General features: G+C 35.8%; 5 protein-coding genes across 6 annotated transcripts; 3 read left to right on the top strand and 2 right to left on the bottom strand.

The window, feature by feature from the left end:
• Positions 1–4,757: 4,757 nt before the first annotated feature.
• Positions 4,758–8,316, top strand: LOC129567235 (RIB43A-like with coiled-coils protein 2). Its single transcript, XM_055443890.1, has 2 exons — positions 4,758–5,143; positions 5,237–8,316. Exon 2 carries the CDS (start codon positions 6,805–6,807, stop codon positions 7,918–7,920), a length of 1,116 nt encoding a protein of 371 aa, XP_055299865.1. The 5' UTR covers positions 4,758–5,143; positions 5,237–6,804; the 3' UTR covers positions 7,921–8,316.
• On the bottom strand, positions 8,301–13,031 carry LOC129567231 (gamma-tubulin complex component 5-like). Its single transcript, XM_055443887.1, has 8 exons — positions 12,285–13,031; positions 11,714–12,163; positions 10,838–11,606; positions 10,544–10,733; positions 9,908–10,471; positions 9,486–9,705; positions 8,545–9,331; positions 8,301–8,461 (listed from the first exon to the last, which is right to left on the bottom strand). The coding sequence occupies exons 1-8, from the start codon at positions 12,363–12,365 to the stop codon at positions 8,418–8,420; spliced, it is 3,105 nt and encodes a 1,034-aa protein (XP_055299862.1). The 5' UTR covers positions 12,366–13,031; the 3' UTR covers positions 8,301–8,417.
• Positions 12,877–18,150, top strand: LOC129567230 (uncharacterized). Its single transcript, XM_055443886.1, has 6 exons — positions 12,877–14,286; positions 14,439–15,999; positions 16,173–16,300; positions 16,430–16,658; positions 16,799–17,107; positions 17,275–18,150. The coding sequence occupies exons 1-6, from the start codon at positions 13,456–13,458 to the stop codon at positions 17,958–17,960; spliced, it is 3,744 nt and encodes a 1,247-aa protein (XP_055299861.1). The 5' UTR covers positions 12,877–13,455; the 3' UTR covers positions 17,961–18,150.
• Positions 18,151–18,234: 84 nt separating this feature from the next.
• Positions 18,235–19,852, top strand: LOC129567240 (uncharacterized). Its single transcript, XM_055443897.1, has 3 exons — positions 18,235–18,479; positions 19,173–19,308; positions 19,437–19,852. The coding sequence occupies exons 1-3, from the start codon at positions 18,369–18,371 to the stop codon at positions 19,730–19,732; spliced, it is 543 nt and encodes a 180-aa protein (XP_055299872.1). The 5' UTR covers positions 18,235–18,368; the 3' UTR covers positions 19,733–19,852.
• Positions 19,787–22,702, bottom strand: LOC129567239 (protein SET). 2 transcript variants are annotated; one of them, XM_055443896.1, is made up of 7 exons: positions 22,425–22,702; positions 21,855–22,021; positions 21,597–21,790; positions 21,295–21,511; positions 20,811–21,042; positions 20,315–20,367; positions 19,787–20,226 (listed from the first exon to the last, which is right to left on the bottom strand). In XM_055443896.1, exons 2-7 carry the CDS (start codon positions 21,880–21,882, stop codon positions 20,204–20,206), a joined length of 747 nt encoding a protein of 248 aa, XP_055299871.1. In that variant the 5' UTR covers positions 21,883–22,021; positions 22,425–22,702; the 3' UTR covers positions 19,787–20,203. The 2 variants fall into 2 exon arrangements, with proteins under 2 accessions (XP_055299871.1, XP_055299870.1); XM_055443895.1 differs by having other exon boundaries at positions 21,855–22,018.
• Positions 22,703–22,822: the final 120 nt, after the last annotated feature.

The following is a 22,822-nucleotide window of genomic DNA, read 5'->3' as shown; positions in this document are numbered from 1 at the left end:
AATCTCGTTTCATCCATATTCACTTCCGTTGTGGGCACAAAATCGAAAGCATTCTTGCATTTAACTCTTCATTCAGCATCTGAACCTGAGTTTAGATGGAAGATCTTCTGCATTTACTGAATTAATGGGTAGAAAAAATGTTTACTAATTAATGGAAATGTTTGACGCAGGGAATAAAACCAAAACGATTTGTAAGTAAAATGCGCTTGATTTCGGTGCCCTCGATTCCTACGATGAAACAATTCAAGCATGATGGCTTAATTCCTGATTTTGCTGATGACTTCACCAGAAAAAAAAAACGAAACAAAACCAAAATCGAACATCCTTTTCTTAACTCGATGATTTTTGCACGCCCATTCATTCTCACAATTGCACCTGTGTGTGGACCAAACGTGTCTTTATTTTTCAATTTTGGCAAAACTCAATCGATTTAGATCGATGACAACACACCATTTTACTTTTAAAAAAATGCATACAAGATCGCGAACTAATTAAGAATTTAAAAATTGGTGGACAAAACAATAATTAAATGTAGTAAACTAGAAATCTGTGAATTAAGAACAAATCAATTTTGAGGTAAAAACAAAAAATCTAAAACAAACATTTGTATTTTAAGTGTGTCAGTGGCAATGGAAAACAAATATTAAACTTGCATTCAAATTAGATGTTATACACACAACAAACACAAACACACACAATCACGAAAACAAAATAACAAAAGAGACGACTCAAGTGCGCCCGCATTAACAAAATACAAAAATACACACGTAGTCGAATTATGGAGCTGTATGAATGCTCGATGAATTAAATATAATAAAAACAAATATGTTTAAGGTGAATGAAGATAAAAACAGCAACAACAATGCAACCAATACAAAATAATAATATTGATAACAATTGAATGGTTTAAATGTGATTTTTTTTAAATGATAAACTAAGGAAAAAAAATTGATAGACAAACAATGAAGATTCGAAGACAGAAAAAATGTGAACCACATACAAATTTAATGGGAATTATAATGACAGAACACTTAACAAACAAGAACCGAAAATATTCCGATGTTTTTTAGTGTGAAATGACATGAAATTAGCAAACCGACCGATGACAAAGTATGTACAGAATACCAAAAGACAAAATTTTCTCTTTGGATATGGTCAACATGCACATTGATAAATCAATCAAAGAGAGAGATAATTTATTTTAAGCTTTACTTGATCCAAATTTCCATGGCAAATCCGTTTTTTTTTCTCGATACCAAACACATTCGAAAGAGTCCAAATTCAAAAAGCCAACACCTTTCATTTGCTATGTTCAATTTGAAATACTCAGAATTAATTCAATCTGAAATCGACATTCACTCTCATTTTGACCGGCATTTTAGCAAACCAAAATTTCAAACAAAAAAAAAAACAAAAAAAAACACTTTGTGCATGAACCAACACAACAAATTTAATAGCGAAACATATTTTATATCTTAAAAACAACAACAAAGAATAAAAATAAACGAAAAGGGTTTCTTCATTTTGAAAAGTGTGATAGAAATACAATAAGCGATTTGTTTCCGACTACCGAGCAACATGCCGTTGCTACCGATACGCAGAGACACCCGAAAAAAAGGAAATTCAATTCCAATGTCCAGAGAGAAAAATAATGCCATTTTTGAGTGAGAAAAAAGAGATCAAAAATTTGGCAACACCAAACTTTTTGACGGTTTAACATTTCGGAATTTCATTTATCATTTTTTTTTTTCTATTTGAAAAAAGTAAATATTTTGCTCAGGCATTGAACACATATTAAAAGGGAAAACCAGTCATTATTTTTCCACACCACTTTGGCAATTTAATTTCTTTCGTTTTCGCGACCCATTTTTTTTTAACATTTATTTTTCTTTCTCTCTTATAATTATTCATTTTTTCTTCTATTTTGATAACTTGGATATGACGACAATTTTGAAATATTGCAATTTTGGGCCAAAACAATTTTTTAAGTGCAAAAAACGATATCTTTATGGTATCATGACCACCCTTGACGTCAGTCACAGGTGTCTATATAATAATATTCTATTTCTGCCAAAGAATCTCCAGATTTAATTCGACCCAACCTCCGAGATCACAATGCAATATACTAGGAAATCAAAAAATCTTCTAATGATCAGGAATTTATCCAAATTATCACCATTTTTTTTATTTATACAAAAAAAAAATTCTAAAAAAAGAACGAAAAAAAAATTCTAAAAAAAACTTTGAAATTTTCCGGCTTTGAAAATAAAAGAAAAACAAATCTCGACACACGCCAACGGACAATAAACCAAAATTATCTCTCGGGTCAACAACAAGCAAAAAAAACTCTTCAGCAACGAAACAGATGAAAATTCACTTAAAAAAATACGTCCTCCCCCCCGGATTGGAACAGTTGTTTTGAGAGTGGGGAGCATTTGATTTCTCATTATGATTATGTCTCATTGAATTTGTATAAAAACAGCGCATTTTTTCTGTGTATATTTTTCTCGTTTTCTCCTACGTGTATTTTTGTAAAATTCTCTGTCGTTAAAATGCAATCAAAAATTTTAAAAAAACTGCGCCAAAATACTGAATTAATTTTTCAGTCATTATTATCAATTTGTTTTTTGTTTTCGTGTAAAGAAGAACCAAAAAAGCTATGAAACATTTTTTTTTTTACAAATGAACGAAGCAGAAAAAAAATTTATTCTCTTCTCTTGCGGTAGAAGAATTTTGTTTATTCCTAATTCTGTGATTTATAATTTTTTTTTCTTGTTTGTTTTTCAAAAAATTAAAGTAAAAAACTAATTATGCGATCGTTGCAGACGATCGGTCAATAGTCAGGTAGAGGAAAAAGAATCAATAGTACAGTCGGCAATATATAAAAGAAAAAAAAATAGTTGTAATACATTTAAATAATCCGGATTAGTTCAATTTAAAAAGAGAAAAACAGATGGAATTCAGAAGTCCAAATAACATAAAAGAAACAAATCAGAAGAATGTGCTTCCCTATTCTGGCGGGAAAGTCAAATTAGTTGATCCACTTTTTGGGCGTGATTCGTTTAAAGAATCTTTGGACACAATACGAAAGAACAATTGGCAAGTTGGCGCAAATTTGCCAAACAAAACGAAACAGCAAAAAAAGGAGATGAAAATCTCACAAATTGAAATTAAGACCAAATTCATCATCCACTTTTAGCAAAAAAAAACAACAACAACAAAAACACAACAGAAAAAAGATAGAATCAATATCAAGCACACCCCACGATGATTTAGACAATTAATTGCTTTAAAAAAATTCTAATTTTTTTTTGTTTGTGATTTTATTTTAACGCGATGAAGAGAGAAACGAAATTCAAAATGGGAAACAATTTTTTTACATGCAGGAACATGATTTTATGCAGAAAAAAGCGAGAGGAAGAGAAGAGAATGGAAATGAGAAGGAAGAAAATAAAATTCAAACACACAGAGAGCAAGAGTGAGCCACGGCTTAGGAAAGGAAATGTTTGTTGTTTTCTTTTTTATTTTCACAAGAAGCAAGATAAACTAAGGAGAACGAAGCATTTTTGACAAAACAAGGATTGCAAGGATTAACGAAAAGAACGAATCAATTTTTTTTTTGTGAAATAATTAAAAACAAAACACACTTATTACTATATATAGCTATATATCGAATATATCTAATATTAAGATTTAATTGAGAGAAAAAAAAACAAAGGAGCTAAAGGAGATTAACTATGGAAATCAAACCGAAAATTATAACGGAGGAAAAAAACGAAAACCACTGGCTAAAATCAATTGAGATGCATACAAAATATACACAATAAATGATTGAATTTAATATAATTTGATGGGCGATCCGGACGAAAAAAGATATTTACACACACGTTTCATGGACGTTCCAATGGAACATCGTTCCATGGATGTGCGGAAATGTAATTAAACCAAACCATCAGACAAATTTTTTTTCGGAACGATTGCCTACCAAATGATAAATTTTAACGGGAAAAAAGGAAAAACTATCAAGTATTGAGACAAATTAATTCAGAAAAACACTAAGAATAAACCAAGTGGACAGAACAAAAAGCAACGATTTTATTTCTGTTGCTAATGGGTTTTCGTTTTTGTTCTTCATATTTCTCCTCTTAAATTTACGTTTTTTTTTGTAATTTTAAAAGAAACAAACAATTTGTGATGTTAAATGAAAAAAATGAAATGTAATTGAATTTATATTGAAACGAATTGTAAACGAATGAAATGCAACAATTTTTTTTTGTTTTTGAGAAAAGATAGCACATTTCGGCGGGACACATGTTCCAACGAATGAAATGCTCAATGGAATGAAAATAAAAGAAGTTCTGGATAAAAAAAAAAGCAACACATGAAAAGAAAAGACAAGAGAACCAAAAGAATGAAGTGAAAAAAGAAAAAAAAACTCTAGCAAGAACCACATTTTTGCAAACAAAAAAATAAGAAAAAAAGGCAACAGCCACAATGAACCAAAACCCCATACACATACACACCGATCCACAACAACCCCCAATACACACTTACCGTTTCCGACAGTTTTATTTTTTATTACTACTTTTTTTTACATCCACATACACACATCCCAACCATAATAACCCAATCCCAAAATTTCTATTCGAACCGGCTTGAGATTCAAGTGGAAATGACTTGATTGTTATGTTTGCTCAGATTGATAGCTTGGCTTAAATAGAAATATCCCATCACATCCACATCCCCAACCCCCCCAAATACATTTATGAAGATCTCAAATACGAAAAATCACACAAAAAAGTCCTCAATGCTCATTTTATGGGCGGCAAGGCAAAAACAATAAATCACAAAATCTAAATCACACCTAAGCCAATTGATTGGCTTTGGCAACGAAGATGACCCACCCGACAGAGACGAGAGGTACAGACGGACAAAGTTTGAAGAACAAAAACTATCGAATCCACTTCGGACTGGAGTGCACGCGTTTCTGTCCCCTGCAGACCATTTGCATTGTCAAGGGATAGAGCTGACTTACAACGAAGTATTCCGAGGATATACTCTCAATGAAGAATGTGCAATGAAAACACCAATTGAAGGAAGGAAAGAAGGAAGGAAGCAGAGAATGAGGCCTTGCGAAGAAAATGTGATAGACCAACAATTTGCTTGAGCGTACATCAGCTCATAGGTAAATTTTGACTGTGTTTAATCCTTTTTTATTTATTTTTATACAAAACAGAAGCTGCTAAGTGATAAACTCAAATATCTGGTCATCCATTGTTATATCAAATATCGAGAACTTTCTGTGGCATAGCTGGCCATCAGTATCAACTATTTCGATTTCGAAGCAAACCGAAGACGAGTTTTTTTTTTAATGTTCAGTAAACATTGTTCACCTGTGGAATTTTGGCAATTCGACTACTTTTGATGAGGCAATTAAAATGGTTATGAGCGGACCAGAAGCAGTATGAGGCATTTTCCGAAGGTGCAATTGCAACCCATCCCAAATTTTGACGATGAGCAGTAGTAGAATCAACAATACGATCATACAAGCAGCCAACGACAGCTAACTTTGTTCCGGAACTCATTTACATCCTATTGAAGAAAAAAAACTATGAAAACATTCGAATTGTAACCAAAAATATGCTAGTAAAGAAAAATCAGTAGTTCCGACATAAAATTAACTCATAAAAAAAGCAATTTTCCAATGTAATCACTTTAAAACAATCCACAAAATTGGTTATTGTCGTCATTCAGGCCAAGTCATTAAAACTTTATGGAAAAACAAGTTGTGCATAAATTTGTTTTGAATTGAGAGATTTTTGTATCAAACCAAAACACCGATGTTAGCATTTTGTTATTGTATTTGATACGAATTTCGCATTTATTTTGGTATTTAAAAATTTAAATAAAATAAGACACCTTATTGACTCCACAAAAAGTTTTTCGATCAAAATAGTCATAATTTCATTTGTCATTCAGAAAAAAACTTGCAAACTATCACAAAAAATTTTTTTGATCAATTTATCAAAAATTTTGACTATTTTGATCGAAAAACCTTTTGTGAAGTCAATAAGGTGTTCGTCTTATTTTATTTAAATGTTCTGGACTTCACGGTGTTCAACACCAAAACAATATTTAAAAATTGTTTGAAGCACGAGAGCACCATCAATTGTGCTTACATTTTGAAATTGTAAAAACATCTTGAAATATGCATAAAATGCCGTGAACTAAACACAGTCAGAATTCAGCAAGAGAAAAAAAAATGTTTTATTCATTTTCCCCGTAGTGTAATTAAAGTTTACAATTGTTTTCATACTTGGTTTGTTTACTAATTGAAGCGTACGTATGTTCTTTCAGCGGTCGCTCTTGGCAACGATTCAACTATTTGATCAATACGAAAAAAACACGCCCAAAAATAACTGAACTATTTGCAACTTACGCCTACTGCGATCTATTTTACGTCGATTTGGAATTGTTGTTGCCGTAGCGCTGCAATTTACATTTCAAATTCCTAATCGCATAGTCATATCAACGTATTACGAAATATTCCTTTGAAAAAGCCATCAAAATTATCTAAATTTATGTGGGCTTAGTGAAAGTGACATTTTGCAGTTGATTCGACGGCTTTGAAAAAATTGGAGAAGGTTTTGACGAAGAGTAAAATCCAAAAGCGACTATTGAGTCATAATTTAGAAAATCGAACTCTGAAATAAACAAATTTCCAATAATACCAAGCGCCAATCGCAAAGAAGACGTCAAAACCTTGATATTGTTCAAAAAGACAGGATTTTTTTTCTCGATAAAATGGATAGTTTACTGGCACCAACAAAAGAAGACTTAAAATCAGTTCTCAAGTGTGAATTTCGGCAACGACAAGAGCAGGCCCGTAAAGCACGTATTTTCAATCCTCGCGTTCGATTGATTGGCGTCGACAAAGATGCGTTGGATCAGCATGTTCATGAAAAACAGCACCAAAGACTGTCCAAATACAAAGAAGAACTTTGCTATGCTCTGGAACAAGATCGCCAAACAGAGGCTCTAAATGAGGAGCTGAATAAGTTGGCCGAGGAAAAATTCCAGGCTCAATGTGAGCTGAATGAATACCGTAGCAACAGCCAACGGAAAGAACAAACACGTGAGTTTGATTTGAATGATCCAGAATATCTGCGGAAAATGTCACCTTTGGACGGTCTAGATTGGTTGGGCGAAGACCCAGACAACTCACATCGTATACGACTGCAAAGAGAGCAACAGAAGTCATGGCTGCAGCAGCAGGTCTACGAGAAGAATCAAATGAAACGAAACATGAGTGAAAAGCAAAAGGCAATCGAAATGGATGCCCTGTGCAAAGATGAACAATTGAAGCAAACAGATCAAATGGAACGTAAACAACGCCAAAAGCAACAAGCTGATACGGCAAGGTACAATTTGGCTTTGGCGCGGGAACAACGGGCCAAGCGTATGCAGAATAGACGGCGAGAAGAAGAAGATAATTTGGCAGAGATTATGAATAACATATCCAGTGATATGCTGACGGAGAGCAAGGATACAAGCGTATCATCGAGCCTTTTTGGCGGTACTCGCATCAATCCAACAATGTACCGTGGCATGACCAATGAACAAATCAGGGAAATTCGACTAGAACAAGTTAGACAAATCGATGAAAAACTCTCGAAAATGGCCAAAATGAAAGAAAACGACGAACGCTTTGATCAAACAATGAAAGCCAGAACGAATTTACTTGAGGCCGAAGAACACGATGTTAGGAGACAAAAATTACAAACGTTGCGTGAGCAGAGGTTTATGAATGCACGCCTACTGCAAGAACTAAAACAGAAGAATCATCACTTGAATGAGGAAGTTTACAAATTTAAACCAACTCAAGAATATTTTGAGCAATTCAATACGACTACTAGATAATTGAGGGGTATTATGATTTTTTTGAGCAGATAATAAACGTGGATTTTGACTCAATTTCGATGTTTTGGAAATATTTGGTTTATTTCTTCAGAAAATTTGTCATTTTTTCTGTTTTGTTGGCGTTTCTTGATTTTTAGCAATTTATTCTAGCTTTTTTATTCTTAATAGTTGTTTCAGATCCATTTGGAGCACTCTGAGCCCACTTTACCTTCATTGGAGCACATTGAGAACTTTAACACTTTCTTTGCCCATAAAATGTAGGAAAATCAATAATTTTCTTTAGATGATACTTAATTTGCTCCATATTTTGCTTTTGTATTGAAGTAAATTCTTCAGATCTCAAGAAAAGATTAAAAAATTGCAATAAAAACTTAATTATATTCATCCAAACGTGAATTAAATTCGTTTTATTAATCAAACCGTGCAACAAAAACGTGACGTACTGGCATAAACTAGTTTGATATACAAAAATAGGTGAGTATTAACGGCAATTTGCTTTAATATGGACAGCTGCAATTGAACGCTGCAGAAAGTGATGCCACTGAAATAGAAGAATAATAATAAATCGTTGATTCGTATCATCAAATTAACTTGGATACAGAAGAAAAAAAGTTCAATTCTTACATGTTGTTTGATCCTTCTTATAAACCTCTCTGGTCAGAACCTCAGCAATATGACAATGGCAGTTAATGTAAGTGGCTTCAATGATATCGACTTGTTGAACCGTAGCGCTGACATCAAATTGGTTTTCGCCATCAATAAAGTCACCATGTGAGTCGACATTATGTAGGTTATTCCATTCATCTCGCAACACCGCAACCAAGCTCATGAGTTGTTCGATGCCAGTTTTCATGGGGATGTCACTGGTTTTGCGAAAGCAATTTCGATAGATGGTATCAATGTAAGAGTCATGCAATTCGATTATCTCACGCAAACATTCGGCTTTTGCCATTCTTTTCACCAGTTGCTGACCCATCGATTGGATGACAAACGTCATGAGATGCGAATGAATACATTGCACCGAGTAAATGATCCAATTGCGAACTAAAGCTAAACGCTTGAATATGAGGTCGATCAATGTTAGCTCCTGATATGGTGGACGCTTTTTGAATTTTATCGGAAATTGTAGCGTTTCCAATGTCCAAATGGCCCATTTGATTTGCAGAAGAAAACGGAATATTTCATTGTACTTTGTCAACGCACGATCGTGAATCACATCACACACCGAGTCTCGCACCGAGTAATTGATTGTTATGTCAGCTATGGCACCTAGCGTCTCTTTTATATGGCTATCGGTTGCCATTATTTGGACACTGAACATGGAATGCATGGCGGGGTATCGCGTGCTAAGCACATCATCGAGCTGCACGGTGAGCAGGTAGGAATTGTTCCAATCTTCGCCAGCGTTCATCTGTGATGAGAAAGTAAGAGAAGATCATCAATTTTGTTTCAGCGATAGGAGAAGATTTTCATTTTCAATGCATTGATTGATCATTATAATCCCGCCTACTAAGAGATTCCTCAATGAATGAAAAAAAAAACAGTCGAGAAACATGGAAATTTACACTTTTGAACAACTTCGAGTAGAATGTGAGCATCAAATCTCCGGCTCCAAAGAAGAACACCCGTTGCAAATTGATCAGATGATCGAGAACTTTATATTCGTCCATAAAGATGCGTAGCACATATTTATTGGCAGTTGAAATTCGTGACTTGAGGATTTTCTTCAAACAGTCGTGAATGACGGTGCTCAATGGTAAGGGAAAATCGGTTATTTGGCATATTCTGAATAATATTTAAATAGATAATTGTTGTTAGTGAAATTTTTTGTATTAAAAATAAGACTGAAATTCAAAAAACGCTATAAATTTCCTAAACTCCATGTTTCTAACTCATACATTCTTCTTCATCTTTTCAACGTGTTTAACCTGAAATTCTCATATTAATTCTATTCTAAAAATGAACGAAACAAAAGTTAAAGTTTTACCTTTCAAATAATTTGTGACAATTAAATGATTCTTCATCGATATCCACCACAGTGTCTATTTGATGTGTCGTATCTATGGCATATTGTTCGAAAGCCATTGACAGTAGTGCATCCATCTCTCCCATTAGATCATTGGACAATAAACTTGTGTCCTCTTTCTCATTACTGTGGCTAAGATCAAGGCTGAGACTCGATGTATTTGCCAATGAGTGTGTTTCTCGTCTTGAATTTTCATCTTGAGCACCATCCTCGTCATTTTCATCAGATTCTTCAACATGAAACTTGTTGACCTCCTCCCAAAAACTGTTCATAAACACTTCTTCAATATCCTGAGATTCATCGTTTGACTGTTGCCCCTTCAGTTCCGTCAATTTGTCCAAATTGTATAAAATATTCAATATGTAGCCCGCTTCCAATGACTCGGCACGGAATAAATTGACAATTTCACAGGCGCCGATACGTGATTTTATGCTTGCAGCGTCCAAAGAACGCGATATACCCGCCGATATCGAACGACGCTTATATGGATTTGATGATGTGTTAGAGATTCGATTTGGTTTCGTACTGAAAATGTTCAATTTATATTCAATAAATGAGTTGAAAAGATTGCCTAAAAATATTTCACTAAAAAGTTACCATTTTTCAATCAAAAACTCGCTGCACCAATCTTTGAACTGTCCTTCAACCCACCAGCGACTAAAGACATGCAAATAGAATCGAATGCTAACAAGAAGTAAACTGGCTGCAATATTTATCCGCTCAAGTCCAACCGTTGTGTCCATTTCATGAATTAAACCAGCAAATAAGTAGGCAACACAAACATGACCTGTTGAATAGTTTTCTCCGTTAGAGTTAATTAAATGAAATTAAATATTGGAAAAAAATGAACGAATTTAAATTAAATTTCTACCAAATTTCGATTTCTCTTACCTTCATTGGTCTTAAAATCGATATAAACCTTTGTGTGGATGTCGTACAAAGTGTGAACCCGTTGAAAGTGCATCAACAGTTGATTGTAAAGAAAAATGATGGTGTGTGTTTGTGTGAGATCCTGTTTGATAATTTCAATCTCCAAATCGATGATGACTTTATTTACCACGCGTAGAAAATCCTTCAGGCCATTGGCATAGTTTTGTATCGAATGGGGTGCAATCTGAACGGATTCCAAGAAGCTATTCACAACGGGTGGTTCGAAAACTGTTTTGAAAAACTTTCGGAATCGATATAATTTGGTGGCAATCAAAGCAAATTCGGTTAAAATTGGCTGAAGACTTTCGGCCATTGTACTGCTCAGTGTGGCATTTGTATTGACAATAAATTCATCGGTAGTTGTGTCGAGAGTGAAAAATTTCGAGAATTTCTTGAGTCGTTCCGATTCGATTTCATCAAGTGGTTGCATTTGAAGCATCCAAATTATCTCACGCTGCAAACACCATTCCGATATCACCGCTGTTCCATCGTGGGGAGTTTGAGCCAACCACCATGCACGTTGAACATTCTTTTCCCTCCAGGCCATCACTTTCGAGGTGTCGAAATCCGTGAAAATTGACTTCTTCTCGGGAGGCCGCAAAATGGACGAGCCAAATGGGATTAGTTTTAAACGCAACGGTCGCACGTCCGTTCGTAAGGAATCATTACTCGTGTTTGGACTGACACTGGTATCACCAACAGCACCCTCGTCGTCTTCATCTGACCAATCCTGTGGGCAATTCAATGGAGTTGAGATTATTCTTTGTAATCGAAAGATTTTTTCTTCTAGTCTTCTTACATCAACCATTTTGCATAACTTTTCCCATCAATACTTACACTCAAATCCGATTCGTCACCAGCATTTCGAAACTTGGCTTTTTCCGTTGGAATATTGTGCTTAATCAATGAACTCACAAGATCGTGCATGGCTGACGATTTTCTTCGATCCGGCCGAATATCTTCACCATGTCCCGAGTCATCAATACGAATGCTATTTTTGTCTTCAGACAGAGCAGCCACTGGGTTTTTTGATACTCCCAGTAAAAAATGTAGCAGGCTCCATTGAATATCATACTCGTAGTGACTGGTGCAAAGTGGATCCGTTACAATTTCCTGTGCCAATTCTTTCAATTTCTCGCCATATTGCGTGTAATTGTCGGCCATAAATCTCTCGGCGATGCCATCAATTCGACGGCGCACCTCATGACTGTTAACCGATAAAAATCGATGGCTTGCAACACGTGAAAACGCATATGATTCACACAGCTTAAAATTCTCATCTTTTTCCTGGATAAAGACACAAAAAATCATTTGAAAAAAATAAATTTGATGCGAAATTTTCTAGTAAAGCGAAAAAAAATTGTATTTTTATACAAATTTATAGAAAAAAGGATACAAACGACCATACATTGAATCCAGTCAATGATTTCACAAGCATCGGAATATTTTCATCGATAATCATCTGCCGAATGTTGTGGCTGGACGACATTTTGCACTAATTCCACTAAAACCTGTTCAAAATTTACTTAAAACCAAGGATCAAACCCAAATCGGGCGATTTGCACAATGTCCGGCGGAACAAACAACCGTCGAATCAATTGTTTGCAATGAATATTGTGTGATGAACTGTCAAAGTTAGCGCAAATAGACTGACTTATGACATTTCAATCAAAACATTAGACAATAGGCTGAACAAATGTGAATATTTGTTTGGAATTCGTTGCCGAAAAATATTTTTGTTCATGAAAAATATGCGTTGCACTATCAAATCTAAAAAAACGCTTGGAAAGAAAAAAAATTGACAAAGTCAGATGAATGATGAAATAAAATATAAAAAAATCGAGTTTCAAATTCCACAGCAGTACAACAGCTGGGTGTATAAAGCAAAACGAAAAACCGATTTTTTTCCAATAGGGACGCGTCGGATGCAGCGCATAATCAATAAAAGCTTTTTTATGTTTGGACCCCGAAGACTTTTTTTTCTCTCTCTCATTATCATCATTCAGATGTTTTGTTTACTGTCAAAACTATGAAATTCGTCACCGTAATCGGGCCATCACTTTCGTTTATTTATTCAAGCGACTCAGCATAAACCATCGCATCAGCACAAACCGAAAATCTTGTGACTTTGTTGTGTGATTGGCTTGAGTTGATTGTGTGTGAATATTTGTTGTTGTATGCGATTTTAAGAATGAATACCGAAGTTATGGTGGTGGCATAACGGTAATAGCAGAGAGATACACACAGCCTGCCGGACTGTGTTGGTTGAACTCAAACACTTGCGTCTTGTTGGAATCAGTACGGATATGAATACTATACGATTCGAATAGAAAATAAAATTTGCATCTCCAATTTTAAATCGATTTCAAATTGGCAAATGAGATTAAATTTTTTCAAGTAGACAAGAGACAAATAGTGTTAAACAGACAGACAATTTCATAAAATCATCGTTGAATTTCATAAACTCTTCCGGAACTGTGTCGAAAAAGTGTGAAACGGTACAATACATTATATGTGCATTGAAAAAGTGGCACCGAAATTCAGCGAACTAGTGGTATTTCATATCGCACGTGTTCAACATGAATGTTACAGGGAAAGAGGTGATGATAAATGTGTTGGGCAAAGATTGTATTGTGAAAGTGCCGCCAGAATTTGCATTGAACGATGACAACAACAAAACCACCGAACGTACTGACGACTTGATTTTATGTCCGGTGAATGCGAGTGTAACATCGAAAATGACCAAAGTGGTGCCGGTGCATGGATTGAATGCGATCAGTCGCTTTGCGGGTCAAACAATCAGAAAGGATCATGCTCAAATCACCTATACACGTACGGTTCAATCGGCCACAGCGATTCTGAAGACCATACCACCGCCGCTAATACCACTACAATTTCAAATGGTGCCAAAAAAATACCACCAACAAAATACACAATCATTGTTACGAAAATCTGTTGAAAATGAAACAACCGAGACAACCGTCTCATTGGTGTTGGCAGCGCCATCTGGAGCCAATTCATCGACCGTCACTCATGCTAATCGTTCACTAGTTTATCGAAAGCCAGTGACAACAAAAGACACCGCTGCAACTAAGAATTGCAATCAGTTCAATATCATCGATCTAACCGAGAATTATTCAGCTAACGACTATAATTTAAACGATTCACCCGTTTCGGACCATACTGTGGATGCTTTGATAGAAAGTGTTACAAGTGACGATTCATTATTGGCGGCATTTGTTGAGCCAAATACCATAAATCCCAACGAACTGGTGAACAGTGGTGCAAAATTACATATTTCCAGACCATTCAAGCAACAGCTTGAGAAGCAATACCAGTTTCTAAGTACAAACACGGTCAATCAACATTATCCACACGTCAAAAGGGTTTTGCAAACATATTCTGAATGGGTAAGCAACAAATGTCATTCTTTCACACACATTGTTGTGTTCTCTCTCTCTCTCTCTCTCTCTCTTTAGGAACAATGTAACTTTGTGTATTGTTTTAGTTTCACGTGAGTTTTACAGTGCTAAAAATTTGATTTTTTTCTTCGTTGGTGTAGGAAACCGTGAATGATCCGGAAGAAAAGTTGTTGCCAAGTGAAAAATCATTGAAAATGAACGAAATATTCGCAAAGTGTCAAGCACAGAAGCGTAACCGTGCTAAAAGTGCTTATATTACTGATGCACAGCTCGAGGTACTTGGTGTACCGTCGAAATTGGCCCGCACAAAGAGCAATGAATCGCTGGAGATTATCAATTTGGATGAATTGCCGGAAAAAATGGAAAAACCTGAACCAAGAACATACAGAACAGCAACACAAAATGATTGTTTATATAATATGATCAAGTCGGATGCACGAAAAGCACTGGAACGAATGAAAACAACGACTGCTATCCCGGGCGGTAGTAAAATCCAGATTTCAAATGGCCAATTGTCTGATACTAATGGACCCATCCGTTTGCTTGATAAATCAACAAAACAAATTTCAGCTCCGAATGCACGACACATTGCGCGTATCCAAAGCCAAAATGCTGCGATTGCATCACTGCCAACGAAGGACAAAGCACGCAAACTAAAGGAGTCCATTGAATCGACCGAAACAGTTTTGAATTGGATTGAGAATGATGAGAAACACGTGAAACGCACCTATAGCCGATCGAAATCGTTGAGCACCAAATCGAGGATGCACTTTAAAATCAGCAACATTGCGAATGCACCGAAAATCAAGAAACTTAAGATTCGGCCGATAAATCACGATAATGATTGGCAAACATTGACCAATGTTTTAGCGACGAATGCTTTTAAAGTGGATTCACATTCAAGTGGCAAGAACACACCCAGCGAACAGATGAGCAATGGAAACTCACGTGCCACAAGCCCCACTGAAATTGATCATGTGTTGTCATGGAATACGAACAAAACACTTGGCCAATTGCCGAAATCGCAAGTGATTTTTCAACGTAATGAATTTGGAATGGTCGAAATGGACGGTTTGGCGATGACCAAGATAAAAGCCATGAAATCGCATAAGAGTGATTACAAGAATTTTCCACAGTTTGAACCATCGATGGCCTGTGGCCATCCAGATTTTGCCGGATGCTTTGATGCAATTGTTCAGCGTCTGAATAGTGGCAACCCAACTATTACCTGCAAAGTCAACGACAAGAAACCACATCAATACTATTCGATAGAGTTTAAGGAAATCATTGGCGCTTTGGCACAGAAGAAAAACAACAATTGCCAAGCAATCACGTCAAATGATATTGTTGAAGCACTGCTCGAAACAAACATGTATGAACGCACCAAGAATTCAAGCCACTTCAGTTGGCCACGATTCATTGATTATTATAACAAAAAGTGTGCCAGCGGAGAACAAATACAATTGGCACCACCGGAACTGTTTGTTAATGCCTTGCCAAAAACGCCGAACACATTCGAAATCGGACAAAAGTTGGAGGCAATCGATCCAGAGAACAGCAGTCTCTTCTGTGTTTGCACCATTGTCGATAAATGTGGGTATCGCATTAAATTACGCTTCGATGGCTATCCAACCTCGTACGATTTTTGGGTCAATGCCGATTCGATGAACATTTTTCCCGCTGGATGGTGCAGCAAAACAGGTTAGGCCTTTGGGAATCTATTTGTCTTAGACTGTGTTTTACTTTTATCTTTATTTTCATACTTGATTACGTCATTTTCATTGTGATGAAAGAAGAAAATTTCATAATAAAATAAGGGATGACGATGCATTTACTCATAAACATTTTCGAAATTTAATTTATCGTTTGAAAAGGTCGTGAACTGGAAGTGAATCGCCGTTTCACCAGCAGTCGCAACATGAATTTCGAATGGAAAGATTATCTACGACAAACCAATACACAAGCAGCTCATAAGGCTTGCTTTCCTAACTTGAATACGGCGGTAAGAAATGTCTCTTTTTATATATAAAGCTTGAACATTTCCATTTTAACATGAATTCAAAATTGCTTCCAAGATAAATATGCAATATTGATTTTCTCATAAAATTTCTCTTTTTTTTTTATAAAATAGCGAACACAAATGAACCCATTCAAAATTGGAATGAAATTCGAGGCCGATGACACAAGAAATACGAACCGATTGTGTGTGGCAACGATTGGTGATGTGATTGACAGTCGAATTCTGGTGACCTTGGATGGATTTGATAGTTGCTACAACTATTGGACTGACATCAGATCGCCGTATATTCATCCGATTGATTTTCATCAAGAGAATGGATATTCGATTACAAATCCACCGAGTAAGTTTTCATCTTGGAAGTAAAAGTGGATTTTCACAAAAATGTACTTTCCATCGGTGCTAAAAAAAAGAACTGTGTCCACTGTTGATAGAAAATTGATAATTATGTTCATTAATGAAGAATATCATTACAAATTTTAGATTGGCGTATGACACCGTTTTCCTGGGAAAGCTACTTGCGTATTAACCGTTCCGAAGCAGTGCCAAGAGATGCATTTCATATGCGTAAACCGAAGCCATTCACCGTCGGCATGGCGTTGGAAGTGGTTGACAAGAAGAATCCATCACTGATTCGTCCGGCAGTCATAACAAATATTGATGAATATCACATCAAGGTGTTGTTTATTGGATGGCCAGAAAAGTATTCATACTGGATTGACGATGATAGCTGCGATATTTTCCCGCCTGGTTATTGCAAGAAGACAGGCCATCCGATTGAGTGTCCGTTAGGTGAGGCAAAAAAAAAAACTTATACTTTGAATTATTTTTCTCATCACATTAATTCAAACTCTGAAAATTATTTCAAATTCCAATGGAACAGAAATGTTCTAGTTCAACAAGTTGTTCAAAAAAACGATCTTAATTTTAAAAAAAAATTTCCTTTCCTCTTCAAATAGATTTCATCTATGAATTGCCGAAAAACACCTGTGGTACGAATGGTTGTCGTGGTATCGGAAATGGCAAACGCCCCGAAGCAAATACCCATTCGACATCGGAAGAGTGTCCTTACGAAAACATCAATTGGTCGATCGATGATAGTAAATTACGTCCAAACCGTGTTGATCGTAAGCACAAGGCCATCAACAGTGCATTCAACATTGGCGCTGGCCCATCGCGTAAAGTATCCGTGAATCCGGCCTTTGAAAAAGTGCAAGTGTCCTTGCAGAAAACACTGAACCCTTTCGAATTGGCCGCGATGTCAAGCAAAGACGTTGAGATCTTCCGTCGTTTGCAAGTGTCAGCTCAATTTTTACTTGAGAATCACAAAACATTATCGGAATTACGTGACCAATGGATTGATCGCTTGAAGCCACTGCGGCCAGTTCAGGTGTTAGCCGCCACCAAAAATCCATTGAACTGGACCAAAGAGGAGGTAGCAGCCTTTGTGTCACAGTTACCAAACTGCTCCCTGCTTGGATCGACGTTCCTCGACAACGAAATTGATGGTTTGGCCTTTTTATCGTTGCGTCAAAGCGATATGATTGACATAATGGGCCTGACCATGGGCTCAGCCATCAAAGTATTCAACCGAATCGTTCTGTTGCGCGAAGAATGCAACACCCATTACATTCGCTACGAATAGAACAATACGATTTTTATTCATCTCATTTTCATAGATATGGTTTATCATACGTAGTTTTATTTTGCGCCAAAATTCATGCATATTGTGTGAACAAGTAGCACACACATTTATCCATTTCACTTTTTATTCAACTCTCACCAATTGTTGGCAAATATGCTCAAAATAAAAAAAAAACATTTTCAATCGAAAATAACGACTGTCGTTTGAATCACTGGGAGCGAACAAGTGGTGTGTATTGTCAAATTTTGACAGAACACAAGCATGGTTTCAAATTGTGAGGTTAGAATCACACATCAGTCAAAACATAACAGCATTGCTTTTATTTACCGCATTGTTTTGTGTGGTTTGGTACGATTAGCGGATTTTTGTAGTATTTTCATTAGTTTTGGTGGATTCTCTTGCGGGAAAATGGATCAAGGGATTTTGGACAACTTTCAAACGGTCGTCCATGAACTGTTCATTCGATGGGAGGCCCTCAAATTGGCAGTTCAACACACAGATCGACACGATGGACAACAGGTAAATAACAAATACTCATTCATTTAGCTAATGTTGTCGATGGCAATGGACTTTTGATGGCTTTTTCTTTGACTATCAACAAAACCCAATGAGGAATATGTACACATAGTTATTTAGATTTTTTGTGCACATTTTGTACATAATTTTTTGTGTACATTTTGTACATAATTTTAAAGTAATTATCTAAAAATCAGTGCACTTTTTGTGCACGAAATAATGTGTACTTTTTGTACACGTTCACATACAAAATTGACGTTACAAAAATGTGCACAAATTCAATATTAATTAACGTTACATATTCCCCATTGGGAATTATCTGATTTTGCAGAAAATAGAGATATTTTTCTCTTTTTTGACACAATTCAACGATCAAACCTATGTTTTTTTTAAGGAATGCAACGCTTAATTATTTCTATTTATTTATTTACATTAAACTTGCTAAAGCAATTTTTTTATTCACATAAAAAAAAGTTGACATGAATAGGAAAAAATATTGATTTAGAACAAAACAAAATTATGAAGAAAAAAAATTCGAGTAAAAAAATCAAATAAATTTTAACACGAAGAAAATTTTAATCAATTCCAAAATTAAAATCTTGGAAAATAATAAGAAAATTTAAATTACAATGTAGATGTTGATGCGAATTTTATTTAATGCCATTTTATATATCTTTTTTGCTATTTTCCCTCCAGGCCGCCAGAACGATGAGAGACGATATCTTCCAATACTGCATAAATTACGATGTTGAGCCAGAAGATCTGGAAGTGGAGCTGAGCGATAGAATAGACGAGGTGTTCAACACAATTTGCGAGGATAACTCGACTAAAGGTAGGTAGAGCAGTGAATAGTACAAAATAAAAAGTACTTTTGATTACTAAATATTTTTCTCAAACAATAATAATAATGAGACCAATCTCCCAATTATTCACGATATCCATTCTTTTCGATCTTTCCAGAATTAAGTCACCTGTTGTTGAATTATTTGAAACTGTGTTTGGAGAGTAAATTCGATGAAGTGCGACATCACATAGGTCAATTACCAAATTGTGTCAATTGGTTGGACCCGAATTTCAAAATCACTCCAGCGCCCAGAGATGACAGTGATTCTGACTCGGATAGTGGCAGTGACGAGGACATGGAAGTGAGTAGTGATGATGAAGCGCCTCCTCTAGCCGGACCCAGTCAGCGCCAAAGAAATAAGCCACAAACCGATGAAGAGGGCTGGACGACAATCCCATCGCGACGTCGATAGTTCTAACTAAAAAAAACTCCTAAGCTAATTGTTCAAATAAAACTGCAATTGATCTGTAAATAAAACCCGAACGTTCTAATTTGCTTTTTGACAAAGCGTTTTAAGAACTCACGTAATTTATTAGAATTGTTTTTTTAAAATGTTTATTGTGTACATCAAACTACTGATTGAATTGTTGAAACTCGATAATTCGATACTGAATGTCCTAAAGAGGCTATGTCGTCAATATGATTTGCTCTCATAATTTTCGTTTTAAATTTTTTTCATGGATATTTTTTTAGATACATTGTTGTTGGTTGTTGTTTTTCCTCCTCTCATTGAAATATTTCTAAAATCTTATACGTATCAATTGTCTTATTCAGTTAAGTGATCAGTAGTTGTCTGTGTTATGGTGTGATACTGTTTCTCTTTTTTCAGAGGAATATGTGCTTTGTCTATTGTTGAAAATGTTGAAAAGTGCAGTTATGATACTTATTTATCGTCCTCGGCTTCTTCTGTTGCGTTTTAGGGGATAGAAAATGGAGATTTGGATTAGATAAGACTTACTTGATGACATTTTATTTTGATTTTATCATTCCTTACCTTCAATTTCTTCGTCATCATCAAACTGCTCTTCCTCGCCGTATTCTTCACCGCTGCAAAAGAGAGAAAGATGTTAATAACCATGGTGTGAACAATTTTTCATGATTGATACGCTGAAAATAGGCTTATAACATAGATTAAACAGTCAGGAATGATATGAATTTGGAAGAGAAGATCCAAATGGGCACAGACGAGTCAAGATTGAGACATGATTGAATGGATATACTCAAGCTGACACAGACTGTCATTGACATTAACCAAAAAAACGTGAAGAAATACACAAATAATGAAACAAAGTGTGCCATGAGTCACCGATGAACTATAGTTGATGAAACATATGAAGCATTGAGAACAAATCAGTAGACATCGAATGAGACTTTTTCTATCCTATACTTAGATCCATCTAATGGAGCATATCATCGTACCATCTAATGGCTTAATCTGAGTTGTGAATAATAAAAGAGGTTCTTCTTCAGAAAAAGACCCCATTCCTTACCTATTTTCATTTTCTTCGGCTTCAACCTCGATGTCTGGTACAAGATAATATTGTAACGGATTTGGCCAAAGATCATCCTTCAGCAATTCGGCGATTTCATCATTGACTGGATCGCTGTTATCGCTGAACCAATCGAAAAATGTTTTGAATTCGAATGGTCGTTTCCGCCGACTGCTTTGCTGTTGCTGTTGTTTGTTTGATTTGCGCAAATCTTTGCCTTCTTTCCACTCGACTGCGGACAAGCAAACAAATTGAGATGGATTTAGATACAATCAGAAAGTGTGAATACAATGAGTTATTGTCAATAAATGTGAATTGAGTATTTGTCAATACATTATAATGTGTCACATATAATTTAGGGGTTGTACGTAGGATACAAGGAATAATCATGGGATATCTCCCAATGTGAGAGCATATTCCAAATATGAATCAAGAAAATAGTTTTAAAAAAACAATGAAAGAAAAGACCGAGAGAAAGACTTACTCGTGGTGCTCTTTGACACTGGGCCGGAATTGCCACCCAAGCAGAATTCCTTTGTCAACAATTTATTTTCGAAGAATGGATTCTCTTCAAAGTAGAAATTGATGCGGTAGCCCGACTTGATGTCTTCGAATTCTTCCACTTCCATTTTGCCCAAGAAGTGCAAGCATTCCTCTTCCTCTTCTTCCAACAGCCCCGAGATTTGAGAGTGGTTTATAAACTGAATTGGAGATAATAATGGAAAAAAGGGTTAAAGTCACACATATCGTGAAATCAACGGTTCGAAAACAACTCAATCTACTTACGGCCGTAACCCAAAAGTTCGGAATGTTTTTGATGATATCGTTGCGCTTTTCAAACAGTGGCTTTCGCAATTTATTGTACTTCTGTTCGACCTTCAAAATTTCTTCGGAAGCTTTTTCGTTCAATGAATCGATTTCATTTTGGCATGTATCGATTTGCTCTAAGAATTCCGATTCACCATCGGCCAAACCTTCATCTATAATGTAAACAAAGTCTGTCAAAATGCGCCCTAGATTTTATCCATTCTAAGCTCTATTTACCCTTTGGTTTCTTTGCAGTTGAAGCCATTTCGAGAGATGTCGAGCGATTCACAAATGAAATAAAAACAAATACTCTGATAAAAGTACGACTGTAGTGTCACAGTTGAGCAGGCCAATTGTATCGTGTTGAGTAAATTCCTCTACTGATGCTATCGCTGCTTCTTCTTCTTTATAAAATGGAAGAAATAAAGAATAAGAAAATGTTTTGTTTCAACACATTTGTCGCAATAATTAATGATATGCAGTGTTGTTGCGCGTGAATGACGTGATCAATCGAATAGATTCGAAAAATCATCGTTTATACATCGCCATTTTATTACGTTTCTTCATTGTTCACGCGTTCGTTTTTTTTTCAGTTGGTGCCCATTTCTTCTTTATTTTCATGCAAACACGACGCAACAACAACAACAAATTGCGAGTGAAGCATACACTGGCAATAATTTTCAACGACGCCAACCGAAAAAAATGCACCAAATTTTTCTATTGCAATATTTTTTTGTACCAAATTTAACTACGATCAATTGACGGGCATTTTTAATTTGAGCAACGGAAAAAAATGATGCTACTTACGATTTCAATGACTGTACACAATGAGTCTGAACAACGAAAGCGAAAATACCAACCGGCGCTGTGTGTGTTTCAATGGATGACAAGTAGATGCAACCTCTCTTCTTCTTCTTATTGCTGCTGCTGCTGTTGCTGCTGCCAATTTCGCTGCGACCGTTTTGTCTTCCTTCTCTTTTTCTTTGCGGAGAATGTGAGAGAGCACTTGCTTATGCTACTTTTTGCCGCTATTTTTTTTGTCTATCTCCTTCGTCGTTTCGCTTACACAAATGTCAAATCGTCTTGTCTTGGAATGTGAGTGTGCGAATGAATGCCGCTAACGATGGGTACGTTCTGTCAAATACTGTTGTTCATTTGGACGGTTTGACACAATCAAAAAATATTCGGTTGAATTTTTTTGTTGG

Source organism: Sitodiplosis mosellana, unplaced genomic scaffold (assembly GCF_009176505.1).
Source record: "Sitodiplosis mosellana isolate CC-2019 unplaced genomic scaffold, AAFC_SMos_1.0 Smas_scaffold_10, whole genome shotgun sequence".
Classification (NCBI taxonomy): domain Eukaryota; kingdom Metazoa; phylum Arthropoda; class Insecta; order Diptera; family Cecidomyiidae; genus Sitodiplosis; species Sitodiplosis mosellana.
This window is presented reverse-complemented; position numbering and strand designations above follow the sequence as displayed.